Source organism: Falco peregrinus, chromosome 1 (assembly GCF_023634155.1).
Source record: "Falco peregrinus isolate bFalPer1 chromosome 1, bFalPer1.pri, whole genome shotgun sequence".
Lineage (NCBI taxonomy): Eukaryota > Metazoa > Chordata > Aves > Falconiformes > Falconidae > Falco > Falco peregrinus.
Window position 1 is genome coordinate 39,165,274 of NC_073721.1, and position 21,584 is coordinate 39,186,857.

At 42.6% G+C, this 21,584-nt stretch overlaps 1 protein-coding gene across 2 annotated transcripts; it reads left to right on the top strand.

Annotated features, from left to right (window-relative positions):
* The first annotated feature begins 5,102 nt into the window (after positions 1-5,102).
* On the top strand, positions 5,103-21,584 carry MYOZ1 (myozenin 1). 2 transcript variants are annotated; one of them, XM_005229737.2, is made up of 6 exons: positions 5,103-5,251; positions 7,384-7,485; positions 9,114-9,295; positions 17,810-18,044; positions 20,035-20,194; positions 21,031-21,584. In XM_005229737.2, the coding sequence occupies exons 2-6, from the start codon at positions 7,410-7,412 to the stop codon at positions 21,260-21,262; spliced, it is 885 nt and encodes a 294-aa protein (XP_005229794.1). In that variant the 5' UTR covers positions 5,103-5,251; positions 7,384-7,409; the 3' UTR covers positions 21,263-21,584. The 2 variants fall into 2 exon arrangements, with proteins under 2 accessions (XP_005229794.1, XP_005229795.1); XM_005229738.3 differs by lacking the exon at positions 7,384-7,485.

The window sequence follows — 21,584 nt, forward strand, 5'->3', positions numbered from 1 at the left end:
CTATAGCCTCAACGGCCACTAGATGTTGCCACCGTTCTTCTCTGAGTTACCTGGGGTTTTGGCATTCGCCTGATGTGGTGCTAAGTCTGGAGGGTTTAAACCTTAGGAAATCCTTTCTTCCTAATCTATCCTCTTTTGGCGCTCACATATGGTGTTGCTCAGTCCCACATACCAGAGGAGAAGGCCAGCCTCATACCAGGGAGTTTTGGCAGCGAGAAGCTTGCTGCAGTTTGGAGATCCCTGAGTGGTAGCATATGTGGCATGCAGGCAAACAGGCTGCCCAGCAAGTAACGCACCATGGGCACGCCAGCTATTTCAACGCACACTCCAGCTCTGTGAGCGAATCCTACATATTTCTGTCCCAGTCCTACATCTCACAGTGCATTAAGCTCACTTAGTGGCAGGAAGGAGCCTGGCATTAACTGTTTCTCCTGTTGTGGGGGCTACAAACTACTGATAAATCTTCCTGATGCCTGTGTAAAAGTGGAAGAGATTAGGTGTTTATGAAATATATTAAAATAACAACTATTATATATTATGTATTTCAATATAAAAAACAAGCAGAAAAAAGCCAAATCAAGAGGTTTGCAACCTTTTTTAGAACAGAATCGATCATGTTGAAATTCACTGCTTATGAATACTTCCAGCACAGCTCAGACCTGGGATCCAAGAAAAAAGGGGAGCAGGGTCAGGGTTTAATTCTCTGTCTTTGGAAAATTAAAATGGTGAAGGCTACTTGCCAGACTGACACTGTCTGCCAGACTTCCACATGATCAAAACGTGCTCAGGTGACAGCCTTGCTGATGACACTTGTCTTAGCTACTGCTAATGTCCATCTAGCACCATGTAACGAGGCAGATCTCATCTCCTGCTCTTGAAATGACTTTGCAGATGCCAACAATTTGAAGTCAGACCATTTGAAATGAAGTGCACAAGAATGCAGTGCAAATAAATTAATTTTGAAGATCCAAGTCAGAGAAAGCAAAGCTTTGTGCAGGCTGTTCCTAAGGCCACTTAAGCAAAGGGTATATTTGGAAGAGGGAGGTGGTTACAGTGAGATACAGACAACTCCTTGTATGATTAGAAACTCCTCCCTGAAGTGCTGAAATGTCCTACAGGCAGCACATGTACTACCCTGCTGACCTAAGTGGAAACTCCATGTACTCAAGCAACAATTGAATTTAGAGACCAAACTTCACCACACTCCAGGTAACACTCCACACTTCAGCCAAAACAAAACTAAAACAGCTCATGTTTCAAGGCTTGTAATGATTTTAAACCCTGAGCACTGAGTAGCATGAGTGTGTAAGATACCAGTAACAGCCCTACATAACTTCTTTTCCATGCTGAGTTCATCTTATTACTTACGGCAGAGATACCAGGTTGGTACAATATTCCCAGCGGAAAAAGCCACTGAGCTGCTGAACCTGGCACCATGGCAGGGCACAAATGAAGATCTTGCTAGACCCACGATTGACATTTCTAGACTAGGGAACTAGGCATTTCTCTCTCCCAGGAGAAACTGTGCATAGAGAGGAGAAAGGAGCAGGATTTAGTTCTCAGCCTGGTAACTGAAAATGGAGACATATAATTTTATTTGAAGGTAGAGTAGGAGGTGAGAATCTCAGTTAAAGATGTGCCTTGGTACATAAGTGTCAGACACAAGACTTCTTTATCCAAATCACCCTATAAATCCTGGTGCCATACTAGTAGGGTAAAACCTCTCTTATATTCCCTCTGGGTTCAAGGCTGAGGCTCTGTGCAGCACACTTCAGTTGCACGCTTAGGTCCTGTGTCTCACCCGATGTATGTATGCACATGCAGATGAAAATAACCTCTGGAGGATTAGGATTGCAAGGATAGAACGAGGCTTCACATAGCACTGAATGAGGGGTATAGATCATCTTTCAAAGTGGAGGTGGCCAAGGACTCTTCAGAATTTGAGCCTGATGACAGCCACAGGCACAACAGCACTGAAAAAACTGGACAAGAGTCTGGTCTAAACCTTGGATTTTGCTACTGGAGTTTCTGAGGAGTCTGATGATTAGTCTAGGAACCTAAATACACCCACCAGCAACTAGGGAATAAAAGAATCACCCCATGTGATCATTTCAGCTTCCAGATACTACTTTTGAGCCCTGGATAAAGATCCTGCCCTGTACTCTCTACTTGTAGTTTACTTTCCTTCATATGTCTGCTCAACCTCTCTCATTTCCAGTTCCTCACCACCCTGCCTACCTCTCAGATGAGACCTTGACTTGGTGTACAAAGGTTTTGTTCCCATCAGACCACAGTTCCCATCAGGCCTTGAAGCTGGACTTCAGGGTCCTTGGCCTTCCCTAAGCCTGCTTGCCTCTTGCCCTTTAGGCTGGGGAACCACAGAGGAGTCTGGTCTCCTGGAGTTGGCTCACCCTGAATTGCTGTCAGTGCCTTATTCCTGGTCCTAACTGCTGGGCATGCCTGCTCATATACTGATTGAGATCCTCACATACCATGCTAGACATGCCTTCTCTTCAACTCCTTGCTATTGCTTTTCTCTAGTATGTCTCTTGAGTTTTTTAAGATGGCTCACATTCGTTTCCTGCTCACCTCCAATTACCAGCTAGCCATGGGGCACTCTCCCCCCTTCCACCCTGCTCAGCTTCTGTCTCCCTGCAGCTTCGAACCCCTAGGGTGGGAGGAAGCAGTGAACCCTTGGGGTGGGAGGAAGCAGAGGAGCAGTGGGTCATGTTTGTGGCAGGGAAGAGCAACCACATACTTCCTTGCTACGTGGCCTTTTGGAGCTACACCATGCCTCAAAATCCAGCAGGTTTCCACATGATATCCATCTGGCACAAACTGTTCCTCTATCTGGCACAAAGTGTTCCCCTGAGGTGTAACTTGTGCTTGGGAAAGCACAGGAGATGACTGGAGAAATAATACAACAGCTATAAATTGGTCTGAAAACAGCTTCTTGAAGCAAGTAGAGAGGAGGCAGAATGCAGCATCACTCTCTAGTGACTGCAAGAGGGTGCCATATAGTGGTAGCTGCATTTCTCAGCTTCTCACCCCACAGTATAAATCACATTCATTTCTTAGATGACTATCCAAATGGAGCTAGAAACTTCTTAAAATTAAGAGGTAACTGTACCTCATGCCTTTGCAAAGGGAGAGGCAAAGGGCTGCTGATTTTAAGCAATATAGCAGCACACCGTGTCTGTTCTCACTATGCCCCCCACCACATGCCATCCCCTTGTGACAGGCAATAGCTCCCTTGTTCAATAGCATTTAGACGACAGAGAACTTGAATAGGAGAGCAGCACCCCAAAGAGCACAACTGGACTTCACAGCAGGCACTGGGCACTCTGGGCAAATGCTCAGCACTGTGCTAAACCAATCCAAGAGAAATAAATGTGGCAACAAAGTACTACTCACCGTACAACCTGCAGTGAGTAGGGCTTGGCCAATACCAAGAGACCTGCTCCTCTGTGGCCACCTGCACTTGTGCAGAGTAGGTGAGAATTACGGACAGATGGTCAGTTGTGACTAGTATTTGATGCTCTCCAGCTTTGTGCAGATGTAAATGCCTTCAGCAGGCAGAAAGCTCTGTGATAGTGCCCAGAGCAGACAGAGTGTGTTTACAGTTCAGTTGTGCTATCCCTACACCTGTTTTACAGCGGCACAGTTCTGGGCAGTTACTCCGGAGTGTGGGGGCAGGATCCAGGTTGGACGTCGTTCCAGTGTATCTGCTGGGCTCAGTCAAGGACGCAGAACTCCTTTGGATAGTGGAAAGCTTACAGCACAGTGTTACAGCAGACAGGAATGAGGGAGAAAAATTATGATCTGTGCTATAGGCATAATATGAAGTATACATAGTTGTTATATGGATGCAAGCAAGAGGAAAATGGGAAACTTCAGGCAGGAGATTGCCATCTACAAGCAGGGTATAAAGGCGGATTATTGCCCATAGGTATATTAACAGCACTTTTACAAATGATCTTCCAGACAGTACTGGGGGTTAATGCCTTGTGTTTTCAACCCATTTATCACACTAGGAAGTTTTATACGCATTTGGTGCAGGCAAAACCAACTGCACAATCTAGGGAAAAGGGAAAGCAACTATCTCCTGGTGTTCCTTTATAGCAACTTTGCTTGCAGTTCTCTGCAGAGATGATTTTCTACTACAATCACAGCTGTGTTTCAGGTTTTTTCCCCCTACCAGGCTCTAGGTTTATTCAGTAGAAAAAATTATTTTGGTCCAATGTGAAATAGGATGACAATGTTTTCTGTACGATTTCTGCTTTACAAAGAAGATGAAAGGCATGTGCATCTTTGAGTAATCAGTAAAATGAGATATGCTCCCTTCATCCTAGAACCAGAACCAAACTGGGTATGGGGAGTGGGAAACAGAGAGTCACCTCATAATGAACAGGAGCTAAAGAAGGGGAGTAATTTGCATATGCAAAGCTGCACCAAGTGCAGGCAATCAACCCTATTTCTGTCAGGAGTCAGGAAATTAGTTTCCTTGCTGTTTGATTCTGCTGGGTTTCCCATACACATCACACAGCTACCTCCTAGAATTCTGTAAATAGCTTTCTAGACTTTGTGGTTTTCCTACTACATCTTGCTTCATGCATACAATTATTTTTCTTCTGTGCTTTCTGATGTATTATTTGAATGCCCGGCATTTTAGGAATTCTATATGAGAACGTAGAGGACACTGGGTTGAATGATGGAGTGAGGAGGAGGCAGAAGAGGGATTTAAACAGAGCAAGACCCAAGAGAGCCTTAGAGGCATTACTGATAAACAGGATACTGAGAAGGTTTTATGAATTGCATTAAAATGCAATAAAGGATGAAGGGGAACAGCATGTTGATTTGAACAGAGAGGAGGAAGATGAGAGGCACCTATGGAGGGCCTGGTCTTCCTGGGAACTGAGGCAGTGACTGCAGAAGGCCTGAGGAGCAACCTTTTCCTTTCCCTCTCCAAGGGGCTGGTGGCAGTGCTATCTGAGACTCTGCCCTCTGGGCCTTTGGCTATTAATAACCACAGGATGCCTGTGTGAGCAGCCTTCAGGAGTCAAATTCACAGCACTTCGCATCAGCACTTTGTGCTGGGCAGAACTTGCGGGCGCGCAGGCACCCTGGGTGAGCTGGGCTGCTGGACAAGGCTCCCCAGCAGCACCCAGAGACAGGCTGGGAGGAAGCAGCCCACTGCCGAGCTCTGAGGCAGGCGCTTGAGCTGGTCTGAGCCTGGCACTGCAAGCTTGAGGTGAGTTGACCGGGCAGTTTAGAGCAGGTGCTGGAGAGGGAAAAGACTGGTTTGCTTTGCAGCAAAACCAAGGAAATGACTGCTGCAAAGACTGATGCAGAAGAAGACAGGAACTGAACCGAGGGATATAGCTCAGGGGAGACAAGGATGATTGTGGCCCTGGCTTTACGTATGGGATAGTGGGGAGGATGGGGACTGAGGCTCCAGCAGCCTCCCTGCAGTGGGGTAGCTGAAGGAGCAGTAGTCCCAGAGTAGCCCTGGACTCTGTCCATAGTGAAAGACTGCTGCCCCTTTCCTTACGCTAGACCAATTGCATGCAGCAGGTTCTCCACTCCCCAATCCTGCTGGATTAATAAAGGAAGACAGCTGAATGGGATGGACTTGCCCTTCTTGCTCCTCGAGAATGGGTGTGTTAGAGGAGCACAGTGCCCCACCAGGGCCAGCCCTTTCTGCCTTGCCCCAGGGAGTCCATGTTTGAGGCATATAGATGATTTCCCTCTGTTTTGCCAGTCTTATGACCCATCAGATGGGCCATAACTTCCCACCCCCCCTGCCTTCTGGCAGCATCACCCCTTTCCTGTCAAGCAGGGCCTGCTTCTTTTATATAGCCAAGCAGATGTCCGGCTGCTTGAGGAGAATGTGCAGTGCATGCTTTATGGCTGCACCTGCTCACGCTTGCTTTGGGAATACACCAGGATGGGCTCTTCTATGACGTGAACTACATAGGCAGCATCTCAATAAAAAGAAAAGCTTGGAAATCTGAAAGAAAAACTAATCCAAGAGAGTATCTGCCAATGTGGTTGAAGCTGGTTTGCTGTGGCTGGGCTTCTTTTAGAGTTATGTCCACCTCATCACATGAAAATCATGTTGCAAAAGGAGCAACAGTGGAATAAAACTGCAAAATACATAGGAGATAAAAATGTCTTGATCACAACAAGGACTGTGTACACACTTGTAGCTGTTTGCTTGATAGTTTTAAAATATAACCCACAGTTCAATGTTTTCAGTTCTGAAATTTTAAGCAACTAAAGCGCAACAATCACAAGGACAGAGGAAGTTAGTTATCGCTACTGCTGCAGCCAATGGGTCTTTGCTCATTTTTCTTTGTATTGTATCAGGTGAGGATCTGTCCCCCTATATGGTGTGTTGTTTGGGCATGGACAGGGATGAGGTGAAAGCAAAACATTTACTCTACTTACATTATGTGTGATAACCCCCAAGAAGGACTCTGAGAAGCTGCCTGAAGTGGAATTGCTGAGATTTCTCCTAATTTTCCAAGACTTTGCAGTACAGATCTCTCATCCTAGCTGGGGACAGAGATGGGGAACACTGTACCAGAAGAAGTCTCCCTCCTCCCCTCCTGCCCCTCCAAAATTATATGGTATAAGATCAATACATAAGATACAGGTGCAACTGACTTCAAACAAATTGGGTGGACAACTTTTCTTTTAACAAATTGCCTCTGCCTTCTTCCTCCAGCCTTTCTGTAACAAAACAGTAGCAGTAATAAAAGACGGAATTACTTAGGGTTTTGGGTTGGGTTTTTTTCCCCACGCCCCGAACTTGCAGCCTAGTGGTTTTATGAATACCTATTCTAATTCTACTAGGACTATCTAAATATCCAAACCAAACCTGCACATCATTCAAAATGCTCCCTAATAACTCATGGACAGACCTAAAATTTTTATACAAAAATACATATTACCTTCTAATGATAACTGCATGGTATTGTAATACAGTATGATAAGAGAAAATTTTCAAACTGATATTCTGTTACTGCAGCACAAGATGGTAAGAGTACTACTGTGGCACATAGGGGTGCTGGGAAACTGCCATATTGCAATTAAAATGCCTGTTTTGGATGACAATGCTATATGGCACCTTGGCAATGCTTCTGCTGTGATCTGCTGCCGTGTTCTGTGTCATAACGCTAAGTCTCCAGAGAACACCACAATGGCCTGCTGATATTCTGTATGGGATGATGCCACTCACTAGCTCCTTCACATGGAAGGGATAGAGAAGAACCTGTGTGTGAAATAAAGGCTGTGTAACTCTTAACTGTAGATGGCAACTAAAAGAGAGGCAAGAAATACCTTTCCAGTGTTTCATTCTCCATTTCCTTGTGTGTTTAGAGCAAAGCAGAGAACCCTTTGTGGGAATGCCCCTTGCAGGGACTCCTGCTCCTGTTAAAAGGAAAAAGTCCACTAAACTCATTGGGAAGCTGACACACGAAGGTAAGATATGCAAAACTGCACACAAAACTGTTTGGATTTCAACCCGAATTTCAGCCTTTAAAATTTCACACCCTATCTGACCAAATTCCCACGGCAAGACATACAGTGAACATACCAGGAGGCAGAGCCACAAATATTGCTAAAGCTCAGCCTTCAACCACATTACATATTCTAATTTACTGTTTAAAAGCATTGCACACACACTCAGGTCAAATCCTGACCTAGATTACACTTTGTAAACCCATGTTCCCCTGCAGCATTAATTTGGATGCACACCAGTATGAATGGGAAGAAAACATGATCTTTTACGGTTATCAATATTGCAGTGCCTAGTTATATTCTATGTTGTTCTCTCTCTTATAACCTTTGTCTCTAATTTGTTTTTCTCCATACGAGATAATTCCTTTGATTCCAGCACTCATCAGTTGAAAAAGTCAAAGTCTCTTAGAGGGGGTTATTCAGCAGGTATAACTTGGGACTTTTTCTTTCTACAGAGTATCTATGCATTGGGTAGGGTGACTTTTAATTAACTGTGATATCCTTTTTACTTCTGACAGCATGAGGAAGGTTTTTAGAGGTTTTGAACAGTAATAATTCAGTGCTGTCCCTTTTTCAGCCTCCAAAAAGGGCTGTAGAAACTTTTTTGCTGAGGTTCAAGTATCTATTTTTCTGTTTGTTCCTAATCTTTTATTCAAGTAAACAAGTAAGTAAACCCCCAATTTTCAGTTAAAGGGCATTTCTTCCTGTGCTAGGAAATAGTGCTATATATTAGCTTGCATAAAAAAAATACAATTTCTTCAGAGAATGTCTAATAAAATGAAAGGGCTTATACAAATTTTATACCAGTTTAAGGATGAAGATTCATTCTGTGTTGTAAATGAGATGTAGACGTGGTAAGTGCTCTTAACCTTGCTTAACACAGAAAAAAGAAAGCCTAGGAAAAGTTGCTTGTTTCTGAATGAAAAGCTTTAATTGCATTTCTGCAAGATTTTTACACTGAAAATGTTTGAATCCATTGCTTTGATGGACAGTTGGTGGTACCACATTAAACGGAAAAGGACTTACCGAGTAGCCAGTGTATTAAGACTTCAAGAGAACTTCAACTACTTTTCCCTTTAAAAAACCTCCTTAAAACAAACAAACAAACAGATATAATAAAATGGAATCTTGCCATGGTTTCAGGACAATATTTAAACCACAGCACACCACAGTCGTCTTTATTTATTATATGTCAGCCCAGTCCAAAGAGCTGACTGCCACTCACCTAATTCCAGAGAAGGGAAGGCAAGCGTAGGGCAGTAACCAGAAAAGGTAGTGATGCATTTTGAGGCAGTACCAAGGAATCCTGCTGCACTGACTGAGGTGCTTCAGATGTGGGACACATGCAACCAGCCCCACCCTTATGCAACTATTCTCTGCGCAGATCTGCCTTGAAATCCAGAATAAATTCCACCCATCTATATCCAAAGGGTTATCAATGTAAAAGTTTGGTGCCTAGGTTATTTCCTAAAAACTTAATTTAGAAGAGAATTTGGCAGTTTAGAAGTCACTACTGATGCTGGGAAGCAATGGACAAGAGACTTGGACCAAAGCACTTCCTAAAGCATCTCATTTCATATGTTTTGTAGTCATGCCACAAGAGGTGTCGAAGCTGAACTTGGGGAAGAAGATCAGCATCCCCAGAGATGTGATGCTAGAAGAGCTTTCTCTCCTCACAAACAAAGGATCCAAGATGTTCAAATTACGTCAGCTGAGGGTGGAGAAGTTCATTTATGAGAATAACCCTGATGCCTTCACCGACAACTCTGTGGTAGGTTGGAGATGAAAAGTTACTCCATGCACCCAGGGGTAACAGAAATGTGAGTGTGCCCAAGCTCTCCTCTGTATGTGCATGGTCTGGGGAATCTAACAGCAAAGTAGTGCAGGAAAAAGCCAAAATTATATAAACACATAAGTTTTATTTCCTGTTGGCAGCAGCATTAGTTTCCTTTGGCAAATACTTGGTATCACACATGCAGAAGCATGAGAAAATTCGGCACTGAGTGATGAGGGAAGACTGCATGTTTGGCAGGTGTTCAGAGCTGCACAGGGCAGGACTAATTGGTTTTTTATCTGTTCCATTTCTTCTTTGCAAGATGGAAATGATCCATCCAGGTCTGACTTCAGCTCCAGTAGGTACAGTTCTCTTTTTAGCCTAGGATATGCTTTTACGTTTCCTGCTGGGAAGAAAACTCTGCTCATTTCTGCAAGAGGTTCCATAAATGAAAATTCAGACAGGAACATCTACCCTGACACTGCAATACCTTCAGTTTATTTACTAGAAGCTATATTTGTTTTCTTCTAAAGTATTTTCCTATCAGTTATGATGAATAAATTCAGACATTCTTTTTTTAACTTTTCCCATGAGGTAGTACTGTTGTTTAATCTTTGAACTTCTTTCCACAGTTAGTTGCTGGTGTAAAGTCTTCTGAAGTTACTTAAACTTTTGCAAATTAAAATCTCCTTTCACATGATTGTCAGCAGTTCAGTAAAACAAATAGAAAATGTTTCAGGTTCATATGCATTTTGATGTAGCATTTCATCTTCTGATGTTCTTCAAAAGTTATTTGGTGTCATTTTATGCCTTCATGGCATCTATGAGGAAACTCAAGCAAAATAATGTAAGTCAAGCTGAAGAAAATATTCTGCCAAACAAAAACACACTATGTTTTAGCCCTCTTATGTTTTCAAAAGCAGCAGTAAGTAAATCTTTGCAGTTCAGTTCTGAAAATGACAATTTGGGAAGAAGGATGTGGAAAGATGCCTGGAAAAAAAAAGGTCATTAAAATTACAACAGTAGGTCAGATCACAGATCTGAGATGACAGACCAGAGATACAGCAAGCATATCCAGTGTTGTTAGACTTCAGGCAGTTTCTTCATCTCTGTGCTTTAGGTAGTTCATCTCTTCACTGAGCTATCTCCTAGAAAGGATGTGACAACGAATGATGTGTTGAACTTTGGACTCTTCAGATGAAAATTCTAGAGAAATGCAAGCTGTTTTTATAAATGCTCAGCAATCTCAGAGCTTCTAAAACATACAAGGGCCAAGTTCGTATGTCAGAGTCTGCTGCAGTGAGGAGGAGTGAGAAAATAATAAGGTGGGGGAATAAACAGGCTGAAGTCCAAACTTTCAAAATTTTGAGAGTGTCACTTAAGGGTGTTCAATCATAGAAATTCAAAGCGAATGAGCTGTGACAAACTAGACATGCACAGAGTCCCTCCAAGATTGACATTACAGAGGCTGATTACAATTGCTTCTTTTTTGTTAGCTGTTTTTCTTACTTCGTTTATTCATCCATGCCTGACTTTCTCTCCATACCCTTTCTGTAGTGAATCTCTCCTTCTGTAAGAACATCCCTGCTACCAAGCTCTTTGAGCAAAACTGTAAGATACTGTGCTGTGGAGAAATTTATTTGGGGCTTACACTAGACCCTAACAAGCCTAGCATTTTCTTTATGGCTTTGCTATATGAGAACAATGGCATGGTCTCCAAACGGCAGCTGGTACTCTGCTTTAAAATCCTCCACGGTACAGATAACAAATGTCCATTGGTCAGTGCGGGAAGAGTTCGGTCTGCCCTAGAGCCCTCGCTCAGGGCTAGCTTAGCAGGATCACAAACACAATTGTTAACATTTGCTGGCTGCCCTGTGTGCTCTGTGCAAGGACTCTGCCAGGCTGCATCCACTGCTTCCATGGATAACTGCTCTCATCACCACAGCCCGCATGAGTTAGCACCTTTGCTGGCACTCAGAGCAGTGAGAAGAAAAGCAGAGTGACCACAGCAACAGAGCCATTCTCTCGGAAAGCGGGTTACTCTTGGACAGGTAAAGCCAACAGATCTGTGGCTCACTGTTATCTTCCAGACCTTCTGCACAATACCTGACCTTAGCACCAAATAACTTTCATCAAAAGCCCTTTTGACTGCAATATTTTATTAGCTTTCTGTTTCTTTCCTTTCTTGCTCCTGTCTCTGCTCAAAGGCAGATGAAGAAAACAAGGCTTAAAGAAAAAAGGAAATGTGGGAAGAAGATAATGGCAAAGAATTCCTACTCCTACTTCCATTTACTTCCCCCTCTCATTTAATTTTTACATCCTTTGCTCATCATCCCAAAGAAGTCTTTGTGCCTTTAAGGCTGTGGGACAGTAATGGGATTTAAAGCTGGTGGTGTGTTTTCTGCTTTTACACCATAGATTTCTTAACTGTCTTAGAATATTCTCAGGACACACTTAGCAAAGCAGGGCAAGAAAGGTCTGGGATGGAGTACAGATTGTTTCTTTCCCCTCCCAAAAAGTTTAACAGCAAGGTAATGTAATATAAAAACACAGAAAGAGAAAGGTTATTAAAAATAAATCCAAACCATGTAAGGGGTCCCAGAATAGCCCGTGCTGTAGCTATCAACCACACAAGGGAGAAGATCTCGGCAGTCACGTGTCATCAATCCACCCTCCTGCTTCTCTCCTCCTCCTCCTCCAGCCAAACCACCACACTGAACAATCAGATCACTCTCCTTACTTTTAGTGGAGAAAACATATATTCTGTGTGTGCATGAATATCAGACATCTTCATGCAAAAGTGAACACCTGCCACTATCACTGCTGCAGCTCCATCCACAGTCAAAAAGACTGACCATTCCCAATATGAGCAAAATGAAATGCACTCCCTACTGTATAGCTGTTTTCAATACTGTGATCCTCTTCTCTTGCAAATATACAGTACAAGGGTATGTTTTTAGTGAGGGCCGAGTCTGACACTTGTAGCACAGTGATATCCTGCCAAACAGGGAGAGTTCATGTGACATCCTCCTTGTTTAGTGCTGTGCTGGAGAAGCTGGGCTCTGTAGAGCCCTGTCTAGTAAATCAGAAGAAGGATTTATTTTTCTCAGCCCAGGCTGTGCCACTGTGTCATGGGAATTGTGGTTCTCTCCATGTCTTGGAGGGTATTATCAACCTCACTGTGGAGCTGCAGAATGCAATTTGCTATCTGCAGAATTGCTACTGACTAAAGACCACAATGAAACCCTGTCTTGCTATGTGCTCTATTACTGTAGCATCTGACCAATGATACCATGAGGGAATTTACTATATTTTTTAATGGTGAAAATGAACCGTGGGGAAGATTAACAAATCACCCAGAATCATAGAAAGAGTCTCAGTCTTATCTCTGGGTCTCCTAAATCCCACTTCACTGTTCAGCAATTAATAAATCAGCAATTCACAGACCTTTTCTCTACTTCGTAACGCTAAATCTGTTTGGCCTCAAACACATCTAGGTAATGCAAAACTATGTTTCTTAGCCTTACAGCCCCACTCATTATTGCCCTAACTCTTTTCAAGGTCCCACCTCCGCTTGGCAACTTCTGTGTAACACCTTCTTACTATCATCAAGTGGAAACTGAAAACAAAGCCATAGTTACACTTTTTGTGTGTTGCTGTTATGCTGTTTTTCTTCCAGTGAGGATCCTTAAAAATAGTCTCTCTGCTAGTAATAACCTGTGACCTGATTTGGATTTACATGTTTGGATTTACATGCAGGAGACAGTTTATAGAAAGACTTAATTTGTCTCCTTTTTTTTTTTTTTTTTTTCCCCCTCTTTCTGCTTTACCTACCACATCTTAAATGAAAACCATTACGAAGGTGGAATAACCAATATCTGAGCAGACAATTATCAGCAGTAGTACATCAAAAAAACCCCAGACCCACAAAGGAAAAAAAAACCACCTTGACACTTTCTCAGATTCACCCACAAGTTAAAATAAATGCAGTTTCCACATCTTGGCAATGCTTGTATGAAAACGAGCTGAACATGTGTTGGCGAGTAATTTCTGCTGGACTTCAGGCCAAGAGGTCTCTTCAGAAAAGTTAATATACCAATTGCAAAACAGAACTTAAGTGAAAAAGGGTTAAAGAATTGGGTTACTCTTCTCCTGGATAGTTGGCAGGAGTTACCCTGTATTCCTTTTGCTGCTGAACAAGAACTCAGAGGACTAAGCAGAAATGGCAAGAAGAAAATGGAAGTGGTTATGTTACACCACCAAAAGTGGTGCTTCAGAGTGGACAGAAGTATACAACCAACCTGCCTCAGAGATCTTAACCTGCTAAGTAGCCAGACGTGATTCAGTGTGTGAAGGAAAGCATAAGGACAGAGGAAGAGAGATGTTATCATGCAGCTACTTGGTTAAATGCACAAGCACGCACTTATGGCTCTGTCTGCCTGTTAATATGCTTAGAAGAATGCCAGTCAAGATCACTGGACGTAGGGTTAAATGGAAAATGGTAGGAAAAGCATTCTTTCTAGGAAGTCTGCTCTGCAGGGGATATTAAACCTCTTGAACAAATGTTACAGGATAACTGCAAGCTGAGATACAAGAGAGGCTCAGGTTATGACCTAAGTGAAGTGAGCCAGCTGAGATGTACTTGTCTAACAAAATGAGCCTTGCTGTGCTGGAGTTGGATTGGTGCAGATGACCTAGATGTCCTGACTATACTCAAAGCTGTATAGGAGCGAACAATAAGTCTGATGCCTTCTTACTCAAGAAGTAACTGATGTGGAAACAGCAGAATGACAGAGAGGAAGAGCCTTTTATTTTTCATGGCAGTTTGTTGGAGCACTATGAGAAAACTGGACCAAAATTTTGAAACTCAGTTTCTTTCATTCACAAAGAAAATGTGGCAAGGATGATCTAAAATATACAAGTAAGAAATAAATAATTTTGGGTAGTATTAGATAAAAATTCCCATTATTTAGATGGGTAAATTCAGGCACAGAGGTGAAAAATAATTTGCCTAAGATTAAACAGCAAGTCAGAAGTACATGTCAAAACACAAAGCAGGAGCTCAGCCTGCTGTGCCTCTTGGGGGAGCCTGTTCAAAAAAAATTAAGACACTGTAACAGCTGAGGTTACTTTTTATTATCATCCCTTTTTTTAAAGTGAATCATAGGTTTAAGGCAATGCAACTGCAAATTAAGGATGGAGGCACACACTTGGATAAAAACAGCAGGCAGTCTAGGAGACTCTCCAAGTGTCTGAATTTTAAATCTCCCATCCCACCATGAAGGAGCGTTTGAGTGGCTGCCACTGAGAGGACACAGTCACAGTAACTTCAGAAGTGTTAGTAACCACATAGGCATCAAACCTTTGGGAAGCTCTTTATCAGTGAGGTGGAAATAGAAACACATTTGGTGGCCTCAATCATTCTCTTTAGGGCACAGCAAGGAGCTGACGGGGAGCACACAGTGTCTCCTCCTGGGGACTGCCTGCAGTGACGTCAAGGGCCTTGAGGTACTTAGAGATCTCAGCTCCATTAGTTGGATCATCTTTCATTATCTATTTTTCATGAGACACATGCAGTAGCTCTAAAGAATTTAGAATTCACCCATCTAGGCACTCAGACTGTAGGATCAGGCTCTTGCCAGCACTAAGGACTTCAAAGACATGAGCCCAATTTTTTTAGCTAGCCCAGGGGACTACACATCACATGAACTTGTCACAAATGTTCTCTTGTTAGACTGGATTTAGGAACAGCAAGGGACTGATAACATCCACTACCTCCAGCAACACACAGGCAGCGCAGACTCTACCACGGAGGAGCAGTGTTATTTGCCCCCAGAGTGAACAAGGGAAGGTTAGCAGCCTTCGCATTTGACACTCCTGAGTTTCTCTCCTAGGACTTCCACCCCCAGGGTCAACCAGCCCTAACGAAGAGGTTGGCTTTGTGATGTGAATACGCATATATATAAAAGCCCCACATGCTGTCAGCAGTGGCCCAAGAACATGCATTCCCCTCAAGTGTAAGGTGTATTTCACTCTGAACATCTGGGCCAGAGGCATGCTGTAAGTACCAGAGACAAAGCTGCACCCACCCAGCTTTGACTACCTCGAGACTGCTGGCTGAGGCTGCCGTTCCCGAGCTCCACTGTCTTAGAATCAGCTCATTTAAATCCGAGGTTCAAGACTTCACAAAGATGAATTTGCCTTTGCCTCCTGTTAATTTGAGTGAAGACAATATATTGTGGTGTCCAAAACTAATGAGAATTGTATTTTTATTCTAGCTGGTGAGTAGTCTGGGATATTGCATGGAAAATAGGTCTTCCCTATCTGAATGGAGATGTCTGCTGAACATAGGATGTTTTCCCACTGGGTCCACGAAGAGTCATGAACTAGCCTGGGACAAAACTAATTTCATTTGCAGCTAAGTAAGATTTAGGTGTGGCTTTCCTGAGGCAGACACGTTTCAGAGAAATTTCACTCCTGCTTAGTGATAATACCGCAATTTAAAGTAATACCAGATGACAATGATGCCCCTTCTTGGTCACATTGAATACTGCTATGCACAAAATCAAACCAGCCCTTTTTATTGTAGCTCATGTTATGCTGATGTTTTGTGACCTTTTTTCTTTTTGCAAGAGAGTGCATGTAAGTAACCAGAGGAAAAGAGAAATAAGGATTTAATTCTCAGGAAGGGCACACTGTATGGGTGAAACCTGAAGGCAAACAGATGGAAATCCTATTTTGAAATTACTGAGCAAATCAGTAGAAGCATTAACCTTGCATATATATATTTTAACATTTTGAGAATAACCTCATTCTGACCCCTAGCCCTCAAAATACCCTTTTTTCAGTTTGCCTTTTTACAGCTGCTGAGCTCCCATGCATAACTGAACAGATTGCCCTGCTAGCTCCTGTGTACAGCTTAATGCTCACAATCCTCTCCCCTCTCAGTGCTTCCTGACATTCAGCGGAACATTATCTTCTCTGTTCCTAAAAAGGGAATTCCCCACAGCTAGGAGAAGGACAGGCAGTCCCTAAAGACCCTGGGGGCACCAGCTCTGCCACTTCAGCCTGCAGCTGGCTGCCTGCCTGGGTTGCAGCCTGGTGACCTGCTGTGAAACCCTGGACACTGTTTCTGGAGACACAGGGAGTAGAGGGTTAGATAATTCTGCCTTGAGCCTTGTGGGGTTTTCACTTCTCATCTATTTTTAGCTGATCTAACAGCTGGCCTTGGAAGCCTGTTTACAGCCTGCAAAGCTTCTTTTTGCTAAACTGTACTAGGTGTAAGAGCCCTGAGAAATCCTTAACCCTTTGAGAGCCAGCTCTAAGGTTGGCCCTCTTGTCTACCAATGACTGCCTGAGGTCAGTCATACAAGCAGAATTGCAGCATGAGGAACCACAGATTCCTTCACTTCAGCTGTATTTGTTACATCTTTGGGCATCTGTAGCTGGTCCCCTAGTCCAACAGGAATAAGCCAGGTTACTTGCATTATGCAGCTGTGTGGGCTGTAATACACGAGAGACTTTTTTTTTTATCTGATCGGAGTCAAGCTTTGATCTCACCTACAATCAATACATAAAACATTTTTCCGAATATAGCAGTTTCTGTTCCACACAAGTATTTATTAAAATTGCTGTGTGCAAAGACTGGACCTTGTGCTGGCACTACAGGGTCTATAAATCCTGCACAGACTGTTTGCTCTTTCAGCATGTGGTGTGCAGATTGTGCTGTCTAGCCTGGACTGGGGAGAGCGGATGGCCTGGAAAATAAGACCAACTTGATTTTTCTGACAGATACAGATTTCTTTCTTGCCTTGTTGCTGGTTAGATTCAGTTCATTAATGCACATATTGCTACAAACAAACTCTTCCTTTTTATCATTTTCCTCTTGTGGTCTCCAGGAAGTCTTTCATATTTTCCTAGGCTGCTATCTCTTCAGTCTTTCTCAACGTGCAAACACCCCTCTTCGTGCAGACCTTCATATGTACGGGAAACAGACATACAGGCAGTCATCTTCCAGGCTTTCATGTTGTCACAGGTACCTTGTTGTTCTGGTGCCCTGTAACACTTAGCTCCCACACTATAACTGAGCTGACTTTGCTGGGCTATCTTAACATTGACATAAAAACACTTCCTATTTCTTGTCCAGCTTGCTTTCCCACAGGTTGGCCAATGTATCCCTGTCTGGACCTTTACCTGCTCTGGCAAAAGCTGTACTTCCTTTCCCTTCCTCCTGTATTCATACTTATCACTTTTGGGGACAATACACAGATCCCCTTCTGAGGTATCCATTAAAAGGTGTGCTTCCATTGCCCTTGCTGCTGTTCTACAACTGCTCCTGTACTGAATATAGAGAATAACTCGCATGAAGTTCTGCCACTGGTTTTGTAACTGAGACACAAAAGTGGTCAGATCACAGAGACTTGGAAGTTCACGTTCTGGGACCTAACCCTGCAAATATGAATGGACCATGTCCTGTAACAGGGATTCCTACTCTCTTTTCTCGTGCCCTAGGATCACTTTCAGAAGTTCATCCCACCAGGAGGACATTATGGGGAAGATACTCGTGGCTATGCCCACGGGCGGATGGTAGGAGGAGTGACAGCCGGGCAGCACGGCTCCAGTAAGCACCAGTATCCCACTGTTCCTCCTAGGCCTGGAAGCAAAGGAGGCCCTGGGGACCGAGAAGGGGAGCATGCTGGGGAATCGGCTGGAAGTGGTAGAGAAGGAGGCGACGGTACTGAGAAAGGCAAGTATCTCTCTGCAAGAAATAGCTAAAGATGTCAGAGCTCATGCCAACCTTACTCGTATGGACAAGTAAATTATTTGACTAGAACTTGAATTCTTCCAAACTAAGTCCCATTGCGAAGTTTAGAAAAGCTGAACTGCCTTTATCTTGATAGTTTTGTTTGCATGCTTCTGTGTTGCTCAATCATAGGCAAGAACCAGAAACACCTCCCTTGCCTGGACCATTCTTGTATGAGAATCAGCAGGTGAAATCATTCTTTTAACAGCCCCTAAGGGATTTTACAACAAAAAGAAAACTTGATTGGGAACCAGGAGCCACTGTCCTAAGTGACTGAATGAGTGACTTGTAAAATCCAAGGTTTTTCATTTACATTCTGGAAGAATGTGAATTTTACATCAAAATCAACTTTTACATTTCTGGGTATCCCTGTGAAAAAGAAGTCTGTGTATACTCTATCTTCTTATAGGAGATTTTTCTCCATTGTTACCCTATTCCTGTGTGTGGGGAGAAGGAGGATTAATATCATACCACAGCTTCTACTGCAGAGATGGATCTCAACTGCTTTTATTTTTCAACCCTAAGCAATTACTTTACTTCTAAACTACTTAGTTTAAGTCCTTCACAAAGAAAGATAGGGGTAATTGTTTTGTTGTTGGTTTTTTTTAATGAAAATGAGATTCTTGTACATGTCTGTGATTCTGTGAAACCAGGAAAGCCCAGGATTTGGCAAGGTTTGAAGAAAATCAGCAAGACAAAGAACGTGTGATAAAGAAGAAAGTTTCAGATAAGAATAATAGTGTTCAGTCTTTGCCACTTACTTCATAAGGATTTATGTTTTCTACACAAATTGTAGCACCTTGAAAGCACCAGAATATCTAACTCCATTAAACTATTATTCCCATCTGCCCTAATCAAGCTAAGCACAAGCCACTGCTCAGAAGTTTTAAAGTTTATGAAGGATAAGAATTTTAAAAGTGTGCTACATATCCAATGCTATTATTAGGAAGGTGGTGTTATACACAACAGAAACAAAAAAGAAAAAAAAAAAGAAAAAAAAAGGCACACAGAATGAAAACTCTTGTCTAAACTCATCTACTTAATGGAAGCATCCAGAAGCTAACCTAAAATTACTGGCAATCAAGTATCTGACTTAACAGCAAAGTGCAGCTCTGTCACTGACAGGTTTTTAACTTCCAGAGAGATACCCCATCATATTTCCAAACTGCTTTTAGCCATACTGAAGTGTTTCAGCCAGACTTATCTCTAACATCCTGGTTCAGGATGGGGAAGATGTGAATGTCTGTTCATGTAATCACAAAGAACATGACAATTTATGAAAATACTGAGACAAGGGAGATAGTACTTTTAGAACATTCAAGAATAGATTACTGTGGAAAAGGTTAGTAAAGATGGTTGTGGGTTCCCAAGGCCCTGAAATTTGATGGTTAAAGGTTTTTGGTCAGTTAGGGCCAACTTCCAAGTCTGTGCCTAGTTTTGGAGTTTACAATCAGGGCTTTGTTTGTTGCATCTGATGATGATAGTGAGGTTTATGTGGAGAGGCTGCGTCTGCTATGATCAGCCAGAAAAAGAGAGAAGTAAATTATGAAATTAGATAGCATTTTGCCTTTTATAAGGCTTCCCTTGAAGTAGTGAGAGATGACGGTGTAAGGACATTGGTTCTTGGGGTAAGAACTTTCTATTTGAGCAACCAGAGAGAATAATGAAAAATTAGCTTTAAAATATATGCTCTAATGCAAATGCATGGATGAGTGGCTCTAAGACTGTGGTACACCTGTTTTTGTGGATAAGGATTCAAGTGGTGTAAGACAGTCTTTTTAAAAAGAAATCTAACCATAAAATCTCAGACTTGATCTAGGATTTACAGAATCTGGAAAAAAAGCTGGTATCTCAACTTCAATAGCAGAATACAGAAAAGCAGTGTATTTGAAGCGTCGTCTAACTACAGCGTTTTACTTTTCTCTCTTTATAGATGGAAAGGCAGGAGGCAAAAAAATCACTGTATTTAAAACTTATATCTCCCCCTGGGAACGAGCAATGGGTATCAGCCCTGAGGACAAAAGTCAGCTCACAATTGACTTACTGTCATATAGTCCCAAAGCTGATTTCCCCCATTACAAGTCTTTTAACCGGTAAGTCTTCTTGGCTATTCAGTTCAGTTTATTTAGCAGGAGAAAACACAATAACTCTGGCCACAGTCCTCCTGTCTTGTGCAGTGTAAGTAAGTTTTAGTTGCATTTCACTTAGCATAGTCTCCTGTGGATTAAATGTTTTGGAGGCCTACAAAGAGAATGTACATTAAGAGCTAGAGATTTTAATTCAACTTATGGACAGAAAAGCTATATAGCTGAGTAAGAGGACTTTAATTCTATTCCCTTTTCATTCTTGCCCCATTGATCAGGGAGATTTAGCTTGCCACTGTCTATTATTGCAGCCATTTAAAATTCAAGGCTTCAGGAAAAAACTTACGATCAGAAGCCATATACTTCACAGTACTTTGGATAAGAATCAGGGTATTTCTGCTGCTTCTGATAAGAACTGAAAGTTTTACAAATATTTCTAGGGCAGCAACAATTTTCTGTTAACCTCTCTGTATAATTTTGCCACCCACTTCCACAGCCTCAGGACATCGGTATCCAGGACCAACCCAAATCCCCCTCATTTCTGCAATAATGCAGCCTACCTCCTACATGTACAGGGTACCAACAGGTGTGAAAGGTGTATGGCTTGATGGAGATTGATGCAACAGGGGTGAAGGAAGTGCACAGGAGCAGAGAGGAGGGTGTTGGTTTAAAATCTTTCTTAGTACACAGGCAATGGATACACACATGTTCTTGGGAAGGATTTTTTGCCCAGTGAACTGCAACATGGTAGAATTTACAATCCTGATAACTTTGATTATTTATTTTGTCAGTCCTGCTGTTTACCTATGCTCTGTCTGCTAACTCCATGTATTCCTCTATGTCAGGACTGCCATGCCTTACGGGGGTTATGAGAAAGCAGCCAAACGGATGACCTTCAAAGTGCCTCAGTTTGATATTTGCCCTTTGCTTCCAGAATCTCTCATGATATATAATCAAAATTTCAGCAACAGACCCTCCTTCAACAGAACCCCAATACCTTGGATGCCTTCAGGAGATTCCTCCGAGTACCATACTGAGGTCAATGTGCCAAGGAGTGGTGAAACAGAAGAGCTGTAAATCCCCCCGCCAAGACCTTCCTTTTTTTCTCAGCTCTTTCTATTTGCAAGTTGATAGCAAGGAGCTGAAAAGTGCAACTCTAGTTCTGTCAGCCCTTCCTTGCTTTTTGCCCTTAGCCCAGACAAGTTCCTAGCAGGTTCTAAACTTATCTTTGCTGTGGTGTTAGTCCATACCAGAAACAGTTTGAGGGAAAGGAGCTTTTTATTCACCAGGGCATAAAAGGGCAAAACTAGGAAGTGTTTTTCTGTTTAGCAATGCTAAATGCTGCCTGTCTGCTCCATAATAAATCTGTTTTGTCATATATTAAAAAGTAGTAAAACAC

What these genes read in the sequence shown, in the direction of transcription:
- MYOZ1 (XM_005229737.2), top strand. Translation starts at nt 7,410, where the DNA reads ATGCCCCTTGCAGGGACTCCTGCTCCTGTTAAAAGGAAAAAGTCCACT. An exon ending in CCTTCACCGACAACTCTGTG is followed by an intron (nt 9,296 to 17,809) that starts GTAGGTTGGAGA and finishes CTCGTGCCCTAG; the next exon opens with GATCACTTTCAGAAGTTCAT. An exon ending in AGGCGACGGTACTGAGAAAG is followed by an intron (nt 18,045 to 20,034) that starts GCAAGTATCTCT and finishes CTCTCTTTATAG; the next exon opens with ATGGAAAGGCAGGAGGCAAA.